The sequence below is a fragment of the Euleptes europaea genome, chromosome 1, assembly GCF_029931775.1.
Source record: "Euleptes europaea isolate rEulEur1 chromosome 1, rEulEur1.hap1, whole genome shotgun sequence".
In the NCBI taxonomy this organism is placed as follows: domain Eukaryota; kingdom Metazoa; phylum Chordata; class Lepidosauria; order Squamata; family Sphaerodactylidae; genus Euleptes; species Euleptes europaea.
The window spans coordinates 131,602,350-131,619,186 of record NC_079312.1 but is presented as its reverse complement, the minus strand read 5'-3'; the positions used below and the strand labels follow the sequence as shown (position 1 = coordinate 131,619,186).

General features: G+C 43.3%; 1 protein-coding gene across 2 annotated transcripts in view; it reads left to right on the top strand.

Annotated features, from left to right (window-relative positions):
• The first annotated feature begins 6,750 nt into the window (after positions 1 to 6,750).
• The window catches only part of SPAG9 (sperm associated antigen 9), a 92,891-nt gene continuing 82,804 nt past the window's right edge, over positions 6,751 to 16,837 (top strand). For both annotated transcript variants that reach the window (XM_056865684.1, XM_056865676.1), the window contains exons 1-2: positions 6,751 to 7,074; positions 13,511 to 13,631. In XM_056865684.1, coding sequence (XP_056721662.1) covers positions 6,769 to 7,074; positions 13,511 to 13,631 — 427 coding nt within the window. In that variant the 5' untranslated portion in view covers positions 6,751 to 6,768. The remainder of the gene's footprint in view (positions 7,075 to 13,510; positions 13,632 to 16,837) is intronic.

Genomic DNA, 16,837 nt, shown 5'->3' with positions numbered 1-16,837 from the left:
CATTACTGACTCCAAGCACTGGTTTGGAACATCAACAGCATCCTTGGAATTAGGTGGAAAAGAAAGGTAGAGCTGGGTATCATCTACATATTTGTGACACTGCAGGCTATAGCTCCTGGTGACTTCTCTCAGTGGCTTCATATAGATATTAAATAGCATGGGGTATAAGATGGAACCCTGTGGTACCCTACAGACCAATGGCCATGGGGCAGAGCAGGAATCCCCCAACACTACCAGCTGAGACTGACCCTTCAGGTAGAACTTGAACCACCTTAACACAATGCCTCTTAGTCCCAGTGCTGAGAGGTAGCTCATTCGGATACTATGGTCAATAGTGTGGTCTTTTAAAGACTTGGAGCGGAAATGGCAGGCTGGAGAGGGTGGGAGGGATGACAGTCAATCAGCTGAGAGGCCAGTCACTGAAGGGGCTTGGGGCACATCGGTGAGATCCCTGGGAAGCCCCACTCCAGGTACTCCTTTGTAACGCCTCATGGAGACAACCATGGATAGGGTTGCCAGGTCCCTCTTTGCCACCGGCGGGAGGTTTTTGGGGAGCCTGAGGAGGGAAGGGTTTGGGAAGGGGAGGGACTTCTATGCCATAGAGTCCAATTGCCAAAGCGGCCATTTTCTCCAGGTGAACTGGTCTCTATCGGCTGGAGATGTGTTGTAAAAGCACGAGATCTCCAGCTAGTACCTGGAGGTTGGCAACCCTAACCATGGAGGAAGGAGGCCAGGTCTTGTCCTTAAATCCAGAGGGGAGGCAGGGGCTGGGGAGAGAGAGAACCAGGGTGAGGGAATACCCCCCTCCTCTCCATTGCTGAGACAGTGCCCATCAGGCACACTGGAAAAGCAGAAGCTGGACTCTGGCCCTGACAGCGGAGTCTAATGGGGAGAAACAGATTTTTTTTATCCCCTTCATTCATCTAAATCCTCCTTTTATTTCCTTTATTCGTAATTTCTACATAACAGGCATGGGTGCTGATTTCTGCTGTCATATGAATGACAGAAAATGAACTAAAGAACTAGAATCTTGACGATGGTACCTGTTAAGTCTGCGTGGGGAGGACACACGAGGTCGGAGACGGAGTTCCAACAACAACCGCTTTATTCAGAACGAGTACAGAACTGGAGAACTCAGTGAACCGGCCCTGCTTATATGCCCCCCCTGGCCACCTGCGGCCACTCCCCCCCTGATCCGTGATTGGGGGGGAGAACAGTCCCCAAGTAGCCAATGGCATGTGCAGGTTTAGGAGCCTTCGTTGTAACTCAAGCTCCCCGGGTTTCCCCTGCTTACCGGCGCTAACTATTTACATACACAACAGTACCAGGGTATGAATTAATGCTAGTACTTTTCTTCCTTGTGAAGCAGGACATGTCTGCTTTTCTACCCCAATAATGTTCACAGTTTCCCTACTTTTTTCAACAGTTTTTACTATAGACTTTTGTCTTCCATATTTTCACCCACTATTCGGTCTTTACCTTCCCCATTGCATTGGATAATTTTGGTCTCCTTGCCTCCATTATCCTTTCACTGCTTCTTTCCTGTAATCTTTATTTATACCTAGGCCTTTCACTGTTGGTCTTTTAATCTACTCACTGGATTTTCAGTGCTTAGTATCCTTGTGAATGCCCTTGATCCTTTTATCCTCTGCCTTTTAATACCCAGTTTTGCTCGTGGGCACACGAGTACCTGCAGAATTTCATTGTGCCTGTGTCTGCTAACATAGGTTATTTGTATAATGTTTGCAGATCTAGCATTGCTATTCCTTTCCTCCATTTTTAATATTGGTGAGACGCTTTGAAATGGGGTACACACTTCTAATCATCTGTCTCTAGGGCCATAAAAAAGTCTCACTGCTATTTACCTTTGTTTACATGTGTATCCTGTCACCATTCAAGGATATCAAGGATAGTCAAGGATATAGAGTAATCTTGTTTTACCTCCACAGTAACCCTGAGGTAGGCTAGGCTGAGAAATGGAGAGCTGCTCCAGGCCACCCAGTGAGATCTGACTATGAGCAGTCAATCTTATTGACATTACAAAACTTACAGCGTGATCCCATGGGTATGCTACGCTGGTAACCCACTGTGTAATACTGATGTAGCATATATTGTGCACTTCCAGTAGAGAATCTGAAATAAACTCATGGCATTGAAACAGCAGAGACTGGCATTCTCAATGCATCCATGGCAACATTACTAACACATACACACAAAATCATGGCATGGCTCTGCATACCAGGCAATGCATGAATATCAACCACGCACAGAAGCTGCCAATCCATGCATAACAATGACAAAAGGCCTCCTTACATTACTCTGCCTCATCAAACATAACACAGCAGGTACAATATGTAAGTAGTGTCAACCTTTGTAGTAAAGTGACACACAACTAGACTACAAACAGCAACCATCAGGAGACTGTGAATCCTTAGCAGCCGGTTCACATGTAGTCACTCACAAACCTTCCTTCCAGTGTCCTTTTTGCTTTAGTATGTTCCTCCTCCTTTGTTATATAACTGCTTTGTTGAGCCTGTACCCTATTTCACAAAAAAGCTTAATCTCCAGCGGAAGGAGGGGCTGACAGTAGTTACTGGCCAGGTCAGTATTCTTAATGCTACAGGTGATAAACATCCATGTTCTTTGAATTAGATTGATAATTAGAGTACAGAGACAATTGCCAAGACAATGTAGTAATTAGACATAAAACCAGAGTAAATGGTAACCTAGATTAATCAATGGATAACAGTATCGAGCCCTAATATAAGTTTACCAACGATTGTGCTCCATGATTGATGAATTTTTTACCACTCATCTTTACAAAGAAAAGCTGCTTTTCATAAGAGGGTCATAAAATCAGTTTTAAAAGGTTATGGATTTGCTTTAAATCCAGAATTTGTGTTAAACCAGGTCATTGTAAAGAAAGATGCTTATTATAGCTGAAACCTAAAAATTTGATTGAAAAAAATGTCTTAACTCAAACTTTGTAGATTTGACTGGTCAGCCCTATATTAGGATTGCCATCTCTGGGTTGGGAAATTCCAGAAGATTTGGGGGCTATACTTGGGGAGGGCAGAGTTTGGGGAGATCACTCAGGAGGGATGTGATGCCATTAGAGTCCACCCTCTGGAACTACCATTTCCTCCAGGGGAATTTATGCCTGTCATCTGGAGAGCAGTTGTAATTCCAGGAGAACTCCAAACCCCACCTGGAAGTTGGTAACTGTAACCCTATTCTTGTCCCAGTGTCTTTCTTGGTTTCACTTTCTTCTATTCTAAAACTGGATAAAATATATTAAATTTGAATCTTGAAATGCATTAGGGAACTTCTATAATAATTTGAATGATTACCTATGACACCATCTGGATGTTGTTTTTATATTTGAGTACCCCTCTGATTTGATTTTCTCTCACTCACCCTCATAACAGTCTATTTATAGCAATGCTTTTTAGGCAAAATCAATCTTTTAGAACTTAATTTCTAATTAAATGATAAGTCTTTGCTGCTCTCTAGTGGAAAAGAGTGCAACAGACCCAACAAATAGTGTCTCCCTTTTCCTCTAATGCTTTTCCCTCCATTGACATGAATAGGCTACATTTCGTCTGGAATCAAAAGTGCCTCAAGACTGCAGCCTAGTGGTGTATATCCTAGCCTGTCTCTTTTTCCAGCTGCAGCATCTTAACCCCATCAACCAAAAAATTAGGCAGATTTGTAATTGTTTTAAACAGTTGTACTCTCTAAATAAAAGGATGTGCTGTATTGAGGGAAAGTCCTTTTGTGCTTCTTGGGGTAGGAAAGGTTTCTCTGCTTCTTCCTTAGAAGAATAGGAATGGCAACAGCAGAGCCCGGAAAGGATGTCCACACTTAAGTCTTGTTATATTTTGAACAGGTTCTAACACCGCTGGTGTCTTCTGTGTCCCATGGGTGTGAAGCAGGAATGATGCATTTGGCAACTTGGTACTGTGGCCAGATTCTGTTTCCTTATTGCTTGTCAGCAACCTCCTGTGAAAAAGTCTCTCCTCCCCCCAAACCCCGCCCTCCTCAGGCTCCGCCCCAAAAATCTTCCAGTTTTCCCCAACCCAGAGCTGGCAACCCTAGCCCTAAGGAAGCATAGAGAAAATAATATGAAGTGCAGAGGTAGGAAACAATTAGAAAAAAATGCCACCACCCAGCCTTCTTGAATCACCGCAACTTAGCCATTACATGGATAGAATGGGCAGTAGGGAAAGAAAGGAAATACAGAGAAACAGATTTGATGTTCACAAAGAACCATTTATGATTATACTATGAATTATTGAAAGTAATACATGAACTAGCGTCTCTCCCCAAATATCTTTCAAAGTAAGTGTGCATTCCAGTTTCTCTGTACTGATAGGAAAAATGAAGCAGAAAGAGATCAAATAATTTGATTGTAGTAGTAAAATCATTTATACAGATGCGGTTATGTCATTGTCCTCTTTATTGCTTTTTTCATTTTATGCATGGGTAAAGATCAAACAGGCCCTTTGGGCCAGAAGACAAACTAAGGGTATAACTGAGGAAGCATTGCAGGAGTTAAACCCATGGGCTGGGTCTGGCCTGAAATTTGTACTTAGAAATGCACCCAACCAATGATACCAGAAAGATATGTTTCCTTTTACCTGTACCAATTATTATAAGCAGCTGTGTCTTGAACCAACTGAGGTGTTTGTACCATCTTCAAAGGCAGCCTCACAAAGAGCACATTACAATAGGGCTTTTCCGCATTCTAATTTTCCTTTCTTGTGTGTTCCCGTTACTTGGGGGAGGGTGTGCATTTTGCCAGTGTTTTCCTCCCTCTAGTGGTCAATTTGATATTATATTGGTTTAAGTCCGGCATCAAAACATGCAGTTAAAATTGATACAGAGATAGGCCCGACATCAACAGTTGTAATATGGAATCGACCACTAGAGGAAGCAAAACATGTGCAGAACCGAAAAGAAACCCCAAAGCAACAGGAACACACAAGCAAGGAAAATGAGAATGCCCTACAATCTAGTTTTATTGACTTCATTTTTATCTTCAGTCAAGGGTGTGAGGTGAGAACCCAATTACAATTGGTCAGGACATGGAGAGGAGTAGTAGTTTTAAAATAAGTAGTATTTATTTGTTAAGCCTGCAGGCTGTGTTTAATTTTATGATGTTTTTTGATGTTTCTTGATTTTAAATTGTTTTGTTATCCACATTAGGTCCTCTTTGATTGGGGGGGAAAGTGGGCTTATAATTGTTTTAAATAAATAAATGTCTGACCGGAATAAATATGTAATGCACTACTTGTAACAGCCCGAAGAATTAGGTATACACTTGTTTTCCAAAACGTGGTCCATTGTGACAGGGAATCACATTTGAAAACACAATAAAAAATGCTCTCTTCAAGGTTGTTGTACCCTATAATTTGAACGATGTATACCAGAAAGTTATCTTTCCCTGGGGGGTCTGTATGATGGTACCAGCCTCCTGTTGATTTCCTCATGTCTGAGATGACCAGTAAAACGTGACCTGAATTGACACGAGTCGTTAGAGAGGAAACCCACTTTCTTAGAAGCAAGTCCCACACAATTGTTATAGAGGGAGGTTAGGACTGCCGTTTCCTGAGCCGACCCACTGTGAAGTTCTTAAGCTGCCCTCAGCAGTCCCAAAAAGTCACTTGCTCGAACAGGTAGAGTTGAAGCAGGTAAATCTTTATTGAGGAGCTTGAAGGTACACAGCATGAGCAATCCACGGAGTCAAAGCTGCCAATGGCGGCCAGAACTACAAAGCATAACTTTAAGCATGACACCATCCCAGGTGCAGAGCGAAGCGGGATGGGAACCATAAGATAACAGCGCCTGGTAGAAAGAAAGGGAGCGAACCAGCCATAATACGGAGAGGCCAACTAGGAGCTCGAGGTTGGAGCAGGGAGGGAGGATGGGGGAGAGTGGGCTGCTGGAACAGTACAAAGCAGTGGTTCCCAACCTTTTTTTGACCAGGGACCACTAGGACTTTTTTGTTCGGTGCAGGGACCCCAAGGTTCAAAATAAAAATTCAGGGAATTTGAAAATAAACTTTAATCATAACTGCTAGTTAAACATTAAACTTAGAATTATATTTGAATATATATATTTTATAACAGAGAACTTTTAATTGAAAATATTAATTTATTATGGGTTTATAACTTTGTTTCGCGGACCTTAATTTAGTTCTCGCGGACCCCTGGCTGGGAACCAGCGGTACAAAGAAACGAAACCAACGTGAGATGTGTGAACAGCAATGGGCCTAACTCATGTCAAGAGCCTGTCAGACCGCTTGACATTGCGCCGTGAATCAAACCCACCTGACCTGTTGCTTGACAGAACCAGGCATGGGACCGTCAGGATCCTGATGAAGCGGTCAGGATCCGGACACCGACTCCGCCCCCCCCCCCGCACCACCCACAAAGCCGCCGCGCCATCGACGGCCCGTCAACCTCTGGCACCCGCCTCCCCCACCCCGAGCCCTAATGACGTCACCGAGGGCCCGCCCACCTCCTTGGCCAACCCAGTCTCAGCCGCGTCCCCGCCCGGGCCTGACGTCACTGCCCCGCGTCCCCTCCCCGGCGCCGTGGGTGAGGTCAGTGCCGCGCGCCTGTCACCCAGGCTCCCTCCCGTCGGCGCTGAGCTGTAATCAAGGCCCTGCTGCAGAGGGAGGCGCGGCTCTCGCTGCTGCTCCGGAGAGACGCTTTTGGCGCCCGCCCGCTTGGCCCGGCCCGGTCGGCCCCGCGCTCCGAAGCCATGGAGCTGGCGGACGGCGTGGTGTACCAGGAGGACCCGGGCGGCCCCGGCCCGGCCATGATGTCGGAGCGGGTGTCGGGGCTGGCGGGCTCCATCTACCGCGAGTTCGAGCGGCTCATCGGGCGCTACGACGAGGAGGTGGTGGCCGAGCTGATGCCGCTGGTGGTGGCCGTGCTGGAGAACCTGGACTCGGTCTGCGCTCACAGCCAGGAGACCAGCGTGGAGCTGGAGTTGCTGCGGGACGACAACGAGCAGCTCCTCACCCAGTACGAGCGGGAGAAGGCGCTGCGGAAGCAGGCCGAGGAGGTGAGTGTGTGTGTGTGTGGGGGGGAAACCCCTGGCGGGGGCCGCCGGGCCGCCAGACAGGTGTCGAGAAAGGGCCCGCCGGCCCAGTCTGGTCTCGTTGCAGAGGAGGGCGGGCGAGGATGGGGTCGGATGAAGAGGCGAGCGCGTGGAAGTTGGAGGAGGGAGACGGAGGAAACTTCCCCGACCCTCGTCAGGGTGTGGCGGCTGCGGGACGAAGGAGGCGAGGTGGGCGCCCAAACCAAAGGTAGAAATCAAAGGTAGTTGGCTGAGTACCCCTGACATAAGCCAAGCGGAGCTGACTGATGCGGTGGCAGGGAGTATGCTGCTCACGTAGGTGTACGGGAGAGGTGTTGGTGCTAGATAAAGGTGATGATAAAGGCTGTTGCTAGATAAAGGAAGGGTGGCAGTAAGGTGGCCTGTATTATTCGTGCCTTGTTTAGGAGCTTTCCCAAATGCTAGTTAAGATGGATGTTGGTTTTACCCAGCAGGGTTACTCTTATATTCTCAGAACGTGGGTTTTCGGCTAGGCTGAAGACGGTTCAGTGTATAGCTTTGAATGTTTCCTTTCCCTGAGGCTGATAACTACCAAAGTGATGGTCTTCAGGGCTTGTGGATGAAAAGAATCTCAGCTAAGCAACAGGTGATCCAACTACATTTTATGTCAGCAAAAATCCCAAATACAAAACAGAGTGAATGCTATTCAGTGATTTCTACTATATTTGCTTTCAGTAACATGTATCTAAGAAAATTTTATGCGCAGAGTATTATTTCAGCTTTGGCACACTGTTGCTTTTATCACTTGCTCTGCCCTGCTGAGTCTCAGCTTTTCTATTAAGAAACTAGATAGAAACATCCTGTAACTCCTTTTGTCTGGAGGTGTAAACATAATGATGGCAAGGGTTAACCACCCTTCCCTCCCTCATGTTTCTGTTCTTCCAGTTCTGTCCACAATCTCTGCTGCTGCTTTTCATAAAACAGCTGTGGGAATTGAACTGGAAAAATCAGTATGACCTTAGTTGAAAGAGTACAAGCTTTCAGTGTAGGAGGTTTCAGGTTTAGTCCTGCACAAACCCAGCTCCTGATGGTAGGGGAGGGGCTGCAGACAGCTACCGTACTCACGCTGTTCACATGTGTTCTGTTTACTTTGAGTGATACGATGTATAGTACTGAAACCAGAAGTAATTGTTCCTTTACTGTTGATGTCACTGCTTTGGTAAATTCCTTAAGGTTAAAGGATGGGAATAGAATCTATGGCCTGCATTGTTATATTTCCATATGTGACAATAGCATTGGAGTGAAGAATACCGCATAGAACAAAAACTGTGGTAAAAATTGACATTTTATATTGCATGCATGTGTACTTGGTGTCTAGAGTTGGTAGTGGGGATATCTGTGCTTGTTTTTACTCACTTTCTGTGACATGTGGGATATGTGACCGACACACAAATGTAGATAAACAAGTACAAAACTGCCATAAAGTCTGTGAAGGGATACAGATGATATAATGATGCCGTTTTTCACTGTTTTGAATTGCATTATGTATATTCAGTTTAGCAAATTTGTAGAACAGTATCTGCAAAGCAGTAAAGTCATTCTGGTTAGGTGGTCAGTACAATGCATGCACACCATCTTTTGCTCATTTGCTGCAGAAGTGCATATATATGGCCTTTGAAGCAGTAAAATCTGTTTATGCTCACCTTATGTATGAATTACCAATAACCCCAGAGGTGAATATGCATTTATAGGGAAGGAGAATTATGCATTTTGTTTACACTGAACCCCTTGATCCGCGTTTGAAAATGTGACTTTAATGCAGAGATTTTGAAATGAATGTGCAGTGAAAGGCAAATCTTGAAATTTTTTTTTAATGAACCAGCTGTAAGTGTCAAGCAAGTAGCCACTGTTTGTCTTTTCTAAACAGAGTAAATGTGTCCATTTTTGGGACCCTGGGGATTACTGTTGCAAATTTAAGAAGAGTAGTAATTAATTGCTTAGTTTTGAAGGTGCATATGCTGTTAATGTGGAATAGACGTGATACTTGGCATCTCCAAGATTTTTTTTAGTTGATTACCAGAGCTAGGAAAGGCCTTAGTCGGAGTCCTAGGAAAACCTGGGCCAGTCAGGATAGATAATTTTGGGCAGGTGGACAAATGGTATAACTCCATATAAAGCAGCTGTGAATGCTGCTGTCACGGCCACCCAGTTTGCAAGTGTAGATTGCCTTCTTTGGGAGCTTTTATTGCATTACTGACTTGTGATATTGTGTGTGTGTGGTGTGTGAAAGTCATTTTTTCAAAAAATAACTGTGCCTAAGTATAGGCCATAGAAAACATTTCAGGTTTTTGTAATTACCATTACAGTACATATGCCCTGACCTGGATATCCCAGGCTAGTCTGATTTCTTCAGAACTCAGAAGTTTAATAGGGTTGGCCTCCTTACTGCTTGAATGGGAGTCCACTAAGGAAGTCCAGGGTTGCTGTGCAGAGGCAGGTAATGGCAAATCACCTCTGTTTGCCTCTTACCTTGAAAACCCTACGGGGTTGGCTGCAACTTGATGGCATTTTCCACTACCTCCATGGTTCGCGTGACGAAGTTCTTAAAACTGATAAGATGTCTTGTCTGCTCTTTTCAAACAGTGTGATATAGTTTTCAGTATCATAAATTTCAGGAAATAGAAGAATCTGATGATCTGCTAGTGGTTTGCATGTGACTGTTAAATAACTTGTTTTGCAAAGTGACTATTATGAAAGAAATCTTTTCAGTTGTAAAGGAGTGTTATAGTTGAGATGCTCCAGAAATAAAAATAGGCAGAGGGCATGCATATGATCTGTTGCTCCTGAATGTCTGTAACCTGTGCATTGCAGATTTCTTTGCTTCTTTCTTCTGTGGTTGTGATGGTTTGTGTTGCTTACTGTGCTTTTGAATCATTTGGTCACCTGCATCTTGCAGTGATCTATATTAGATACTTCCCCTTTATTTCAAATGCTTCCAGGAAGCTTGATTCTGGGCATTGCTGGCTACTGTAGCCTGTTTTTAAATACCTTGCAAGTTATGCATTTTGTATCCTATAGTAGGCACTTTGATGTAAACATACTTAGATTACTCAGTGAGTTTTCGAAGCTACTCAGCTGAACACTGGTGTAAACCTAAATTAACCATGCCATTTGTGGAAAACACCTGCTGTAGGGGAGGAAGGGGTGATTTTTGCTTATTTATTTATTATTTCCATTTGTTACTCTGCTCTTCCTGGCCAAAGCCAGGCTCAGAGCGACTTACAGAATATAAAAGTCATATTAATACAGACATTAAAACATTTTAAACATTAAAACATTTCCCTCCTTCAGCTGCACATCTTCACTTTCCTCCTCCCATGCTGTTTCTGGAGATCTGCTAGTGGTTTTTACGGACAGAGGCTGAAAATTCCCCTTCTGTGAATGCTGCTGTACTGTCATAGGATAGGATAATATCCAGGCCAATGTGTAAAGAACTCCCTTCTCACAGTTCTGAAAGTGTGAGTATACATAGGAGAGGATGTGTGGAGGGGTAGGTTAGAATGATGCCATGAGCTCCACAGTCTCTGGGTAAGCCATTGGTAATTAAAACCAGACAATCAACCCCCCTTCAAACAAGTTCAGTATTCAGCTTGTAGTTTTAAAGCTGTCATAACATTATGCTTGAACAGATTTAGATGATATCAGTGCTGAAAAATATAGGTCAGAAACATGATACAGTAGCCTCCGAGTGGCATATTTGCATTAAGCAGTTAGTGCAAGCAGCATCTTACTAGTTTTTGGTTGTAGTTCATTGGCAAACAAAATCACACATCTGCTTTTGCTAAGTTAACTGGCAGAATAATTTTGTTAACAGCTTTGCCATCTTATTTGAAAACTGGATTTGTATTTTAGAGTTTAAACAGCAGCCAAGTTAAGGCATGTGATTTTTTTGGACTTGGGCTTTGTTGGCCTGTGTTCTTATTTTGAAACTCGACAACTTTCTTAATCAGCTTGCAATTTTTATGAGAGAACAAGACCTTGATAAACTCATTTAGTGTCAAGCTGATAGCCAAGTATGGTTAGTTACTAGAAACTATTAATTGAGGGGAGTGGGGGCAAGAATGGGAGTTAAATGCTCTGTCGGAATTAAGAAACTTCAGTTGAGCACTCTGCAGTCACATGAAATACTCTTTTTAAAGTAAACATATCTTAATAGTTTCTTTTTTTGTATTAACTACAACTATACAAAGAACTGAAATAGGTTGCCACTATAGCAGCTTGCTCAGTGTAATAGACATAAGAGAATGAATAAGGGGCAGTGAAGGGGCGAGGAAAGCAGGCTGTGTGAAGAAAGATGTTAGCAACTGTTAAGTGCTTTCAGTTATGGGAGTTGTATACACCCCAGGTCTATCAAGTCTTTAGAACAGGGGTGTGGGGAACCTTTTTTCTGCCAAGGGCCATTTGGATATTTATAACATCATTCGTGGGCCATACAAAATTATCAACTTAAAAATTAGCCTGCTATATTTGGTCAAACATTTAGCCAAGAGGCACGACCGGAGATGGCTTCAAATGTCTGCCCCATAGAGCGACTCTCTTTTGAGCTTTGCCATCCCCAGCTGGGTCCGAGAGATTCAGGCAGGGCAGCAAACACAAGACTGAGTGAGTGACAAGCCGCTCGGGACTTGTAGGCAAAGGAGCCCGGTCCAGTAATGCCCTGATCCGGCACTTTCCTGCCCTATGCGTCTTTTGCAGGACTTAGAGGGGGAAGGATCAGAAGGGAGAGAGGCAGCTGCCCAAATGACCCCCTCGGTGTGGGCAAGCAGGCAGGCATCCAACTAGTGGTGCACTCACCCACCTGGTGGCACAAGATGATCTGTTGCACCAGGTGGGTGTAGCCATTCTGCCGCACGCTGGAGTTGCTCCTGCTCCATATGGTCGGGGCAGGATTCTACAGCCGGCTCCTGCTACCTCTAGCAGGGATGAAATGAGGCCATACTGGCTAAGAACTCACCCCCGCGCATTCTGGCCCTGCCCCCTTTAACCCCTCCATTGTCACCACTTCCGCCCCCTGCCCTCTTGTAGTACAGAGGGAATATGTTTCTCCATGGCCCAGGTGGAAAAGGGTTAACACAGTTTCTTGGGCAGTCCTAGCAGCTCCATAGCTATGACTCTTCTGCAAGGGTTGCATTATACTATTTTTGATGAAGTAGTGCTAACTCTTGTTGGACTAACGTCTTTCAGTGTAAGAGAATGAAGATTTTGAAGCATTGCTCAGTGGGGGTTACCGCACTTGTATTCCCAGCGATGTATTAAGAGTTTGAAAATGTTATAAAAATACTGTTTGCACTTTCTATGTATTCCCACTGATGTATTAAGAGCTTGAAACTGTTATAAAAAATACGGTTTGCACTTTGTTTGGCCCCTTTAGCTGTGAAGACGTCTTCCAACCATTTATTAGCTGTGGTATCCAAAAACCCTTTTAAAGCGATGTTTTTTTATAACATTTTCAAACTCTTAATACATCGCTGGGAATACAAAGTGCGGTAACCCCGTCTTGCCCTGCCATGTAAATAGTTCCTTGTAGCTTTAAAGCTTTTTTTAAACACCAATTGACTCAATAGTGACAATGTTGTACAGTGGTATTTCCAGACATGTGACAACTTCTGAAAATAATTTCAGTCTCTCGCGTATGCATGCAGCTGTACTGTAGAAATGGTTCTAAGGAGCATGTTTTTTGAAACTGTCATGAGAGATAAAATATGTGGTGAATTGGATCCAAAGAACTCCAAGCAGAGATCTGCTTACAGGATGGATATTTCCTCCCTCTTGTTGCAGATCTCTGCCCCCCTGCCACCATTTCTGAGGGTTGTAGGATCCTTGGAAATGGGTGGTGCTTATGGGAAGGGGAAATTGGTAGAAATTTCTTCCCTTGTTTGAATGCCCTTCTGTTCATGCAAGGGTGATACTGGATCCAATCTGTTGCGATATTTGCATAAAACATTACATGTGGAATCTAAACCAGGTCATTAACCACTGATTGATTTTACTTTGGAGACTTACAACGTGAGTCTGAATTGCTGGCTAATCTAGGGTAACACATGAAAGCAAACAGGAGGATTTATTTTGTCTGTCTATATCCTTAGCTTTTTAGTCCTAATGGGACCCTAAAGATAGCTCACGACAAACTGGTTAATGATCTCAAAAATGTTATAAACCAAAACAGAGTAATTAATGGCTTAGTTTGTGTTGCCAGCCACCCATGTTATGCGGTGGCATGGAGGCACTGTTGATCCGAGACCTAAAATGTACTGTGGCCTCGCTGCGCTGTTACAAAAATAATTGGGTTCAGAGAATGTTTGGAACGTTCTATGAAGATAAAGTGCGTTAATACCTGTTCACAGGCCTATTTAACTGTGTTTTACATTTTTCTACCCATCAGAAATTTATCGAGTTTGAAGATTCTCAAGAACAAGAAAAAAAGGAGCTGCAGATAAGAGTTGAAGCTTTAGAGTCACAAACTCGGCAACTTGAACTGAAAGCAAAAAACTATGCTGATCAAAGTAAGTATGAATATATAAGCAAGGCTCTAAGTAGGATATTCCTATATGGTTTGCATGCATAATTCACTTCTCTTTGTATATAAAATAGAATGGCTATACACCATATATTAATTAACATGCTTCACTCTCATTGATAAAAGTATTCCTGACTTAGTTCTTATTTTGCAGTCAAGGGAGAGAAGATGAGGAGTTAACCAGTCTTTTTATGACTGTTTCCCCATTCGTCAAATTTAGGAAGATGTCCTATGAGAGACCATTTAATTGTTTCCTGATTGGGCTGATCTCATCTAGAAAAGTCATGGGACACAAGCCTCTTGGAACTGCACCACATTAGAATGCAGGTGGTGCATGACATGATTGATTAAATGTTTCCCACTGTGCAAGTGTAGCAACTAGGAAACTGAGTTGTTAATGGTGGAGTCTCTTTGTCCCAGTTCTTCCATGAAGTTAGTGTGGCCTTAGGCAAGCCTCTGTTTCTCTCAACCTCACCTGAAATATGAGAATAATATTATCTTAACATTATTATGTGTTATCAAGCATACCTCAAAGCATTATATACATGCCACTTAGTTTTAGCACATTAGGGAGAAAGCTAGACTAGAACCCTGACTAGATAGTTTTTCACAGGCAGTGAATTATTTCACATTAGGAGCACTGAGTCAAACGGTCCTTCATATTTTCTAAATGTGTTGATCAGCTTTTCTGGGACTATCTAATAGGAAGCTTTGCAGGGTAGAACGTTCAGTCACTTGATTAATCTGGTTTTAGGAAACCAACTGCCACAGATGCTCACTGAAACAGGAAAAGTGTCTTCACTTTTCTAAATAGGTGACTAGTGAATAGAGGCGTATATTTCCCCCACCCCCTTTGGACAGCTGACTCTCATGGAATATCTAAAAGCATCTCAATTTGAGCAAGCTGAATCTAAAGCCATCTTGGGCTGACACAAGTAGTTTCATGGTTCTTTGGACGCTGACCAATTTGGGGTTTTGTTTGCTTTAGTAAACAGCGATGAAGGCTTTGCGACTTTAGAACTGGTAATAATATTATCCCCTCTCTCCTTAAAGGAATTCAGCAGTGTGTTATCCTCAAAACACCCCTCTGGGGCTTGCAAGATACTTGCAACAAACTGTAGGATTGTGTGCTCCATCCCCTCTCAGCATGAATTCCTGGCAGCCTTAATCTTGGATAATGTGTAATGCTAACTCTTCAACAGGATTTGAAATCAGAGATAAGCTACTTAAAAATCCTAATTAAGTGTGAACTCTGCTTGTTGTTAACCGTGAGGAATGTTGTTGCTGAGATATTAACAGAAAGTTAAAACCAGGAGTTAAGCGCATGAGAGAGGATCTGTTCAATGTAGGAAGGGTAGAAGAGGGAATGTATAATCCCAGAATCACAGTTAAACAACAGGGAGTGTTAATCTGTCCGGCCCCTGTAAGGTAGGCTAGGCTAATTTTATACCGTTGTTGTATAAACTGTGGGAAGTGAGTTTGATTTATTTGAGCAGCCGTTCTTTGTTGCTCAAATACTTGTTCTTAGTATCGTTTTCTAGAAATATAGTTTCAGCATTATATGAAACCTTGCTTTGCATAATTCGGCAGGAAAGGAAAAGTGAGTACCAGGTTAGAATCATAGAGTTGGAAGGGACCACCAGGGTCATCAAGTCAACCACCTGCACAATGCAGGAAATTCACAATGCAGGAAATTCAGGTTGTGTAGAGAACTGATACCAATTTTTAATACTCCATGCTTGAATATGACTGCTCATTTGGGGCTAAGGGTGTGCGTTCAGCAAAGCCAAACAGAACCCCCCCCCCCAAAAAAAATACCTTATTGGTATTTTTTGTTGTTTTTCTCCTGAAAAAAATGGTGGCTTTTTAAAGGGAGCCTGAATCAGATCCTGAATCATGCTGTAAAATTCAGGCTGCTTTGGCCCCACCACCATTAAAAAAAAAGACTGGAGGGAAATCCCCTCTCCCTCCCTTTCCCTCTCTCTTACCTTCACAGGCTGGTGTAGAGCTCCACCGTTGCAACCTCCAGGCGCCACATGGGGCTCAGAGGTGCAGAGCTTGTGTGAGTTTGGAGGCAGCAGGTGGCACAGAGCTGTACGCTGGGCTCAGCTGGGCCAAGCCCAGGGTGCAGCTCTGGGCGGGTCAGAGCAATGGTGGCCTCTGGGCTCTCTGTGGGACTCGGAGGCAGCCACGGCCGCTGCTGTACTGCTGGTCTCCAGGTAAGTGAGGGGAGGGGGAGTTGGTGGGGAGTAAATTTGGATTCAGGTCTAATGGGCCTGAATTTTTCGGCAATCCTGGATATTTCCGATATGGGGTTCAGGAATATCTGGCATTCCCGAAAAATTTTTCAGGTCTATTAAATCCAAATGTGATTTGTACCGTATTCCCCCCTTTTTTTCCACACCCCTATTTGGGGCTTGCGTGTGAGTGTATGTCATAAAAAGTTGTTTTAAGTCAAACGCATTTGACATAATAGCGGTGTTAATGTGCATACTGTCTGTATTGGTGTTCCAGACATATTTGGGATTGCTTATTGATCTTTAAATGTAAAGATTATGTTTGAATGTGGTACACTGTAGTAGGTGTGGTGAGGCTAGTGAGGGCAGTGCAGGCTTGGCTGTTAATGGGACAAAGCAGCAGGAGGAGTAGTAGAATACTTCCTGTTAGTTCGCTGTTGCAGATTTTGATTCAGCTCATGGATATTTTCCTTTCAAAAATGATTGGTGAATGAGAAGAACTGTGTGTTCATTTTTGTGGTTTAATATTTTTTCCATCTCATAAAAATGATCCTTTTAAGTTTTGCGTTCCAGACTTCAGTGGAACAGCTCCGTTTCGTATGTTTTGACAGTTTGAAGGGAAAGATATTCATTTTGCTGTTGTGTAAGTAATACTTCCTACTTGAGCTGCAATAAAGTTGTAATGAATTTTTAATAAATTGTGTTTAGAGCCTGGTTGGCACAGTGCATTTGAAATTAACAGGACACGAGTCTGGTAATAAATGGCGCAGCTAGCTCATGTATACATTTTCTCAGTGTTTATCATACTTCAGCAGTCCATATTTATGTGAAAATTTTTCTTTTAAGGACAAGTAGTCCATAGCAAACTATTCTGAATTCTTTGTAGCTGCCAATTTTCATTGAAAAAAATTAGGTAATATCTGTAAAAATAGAGCAGCATCTTGAATGCAGGAGA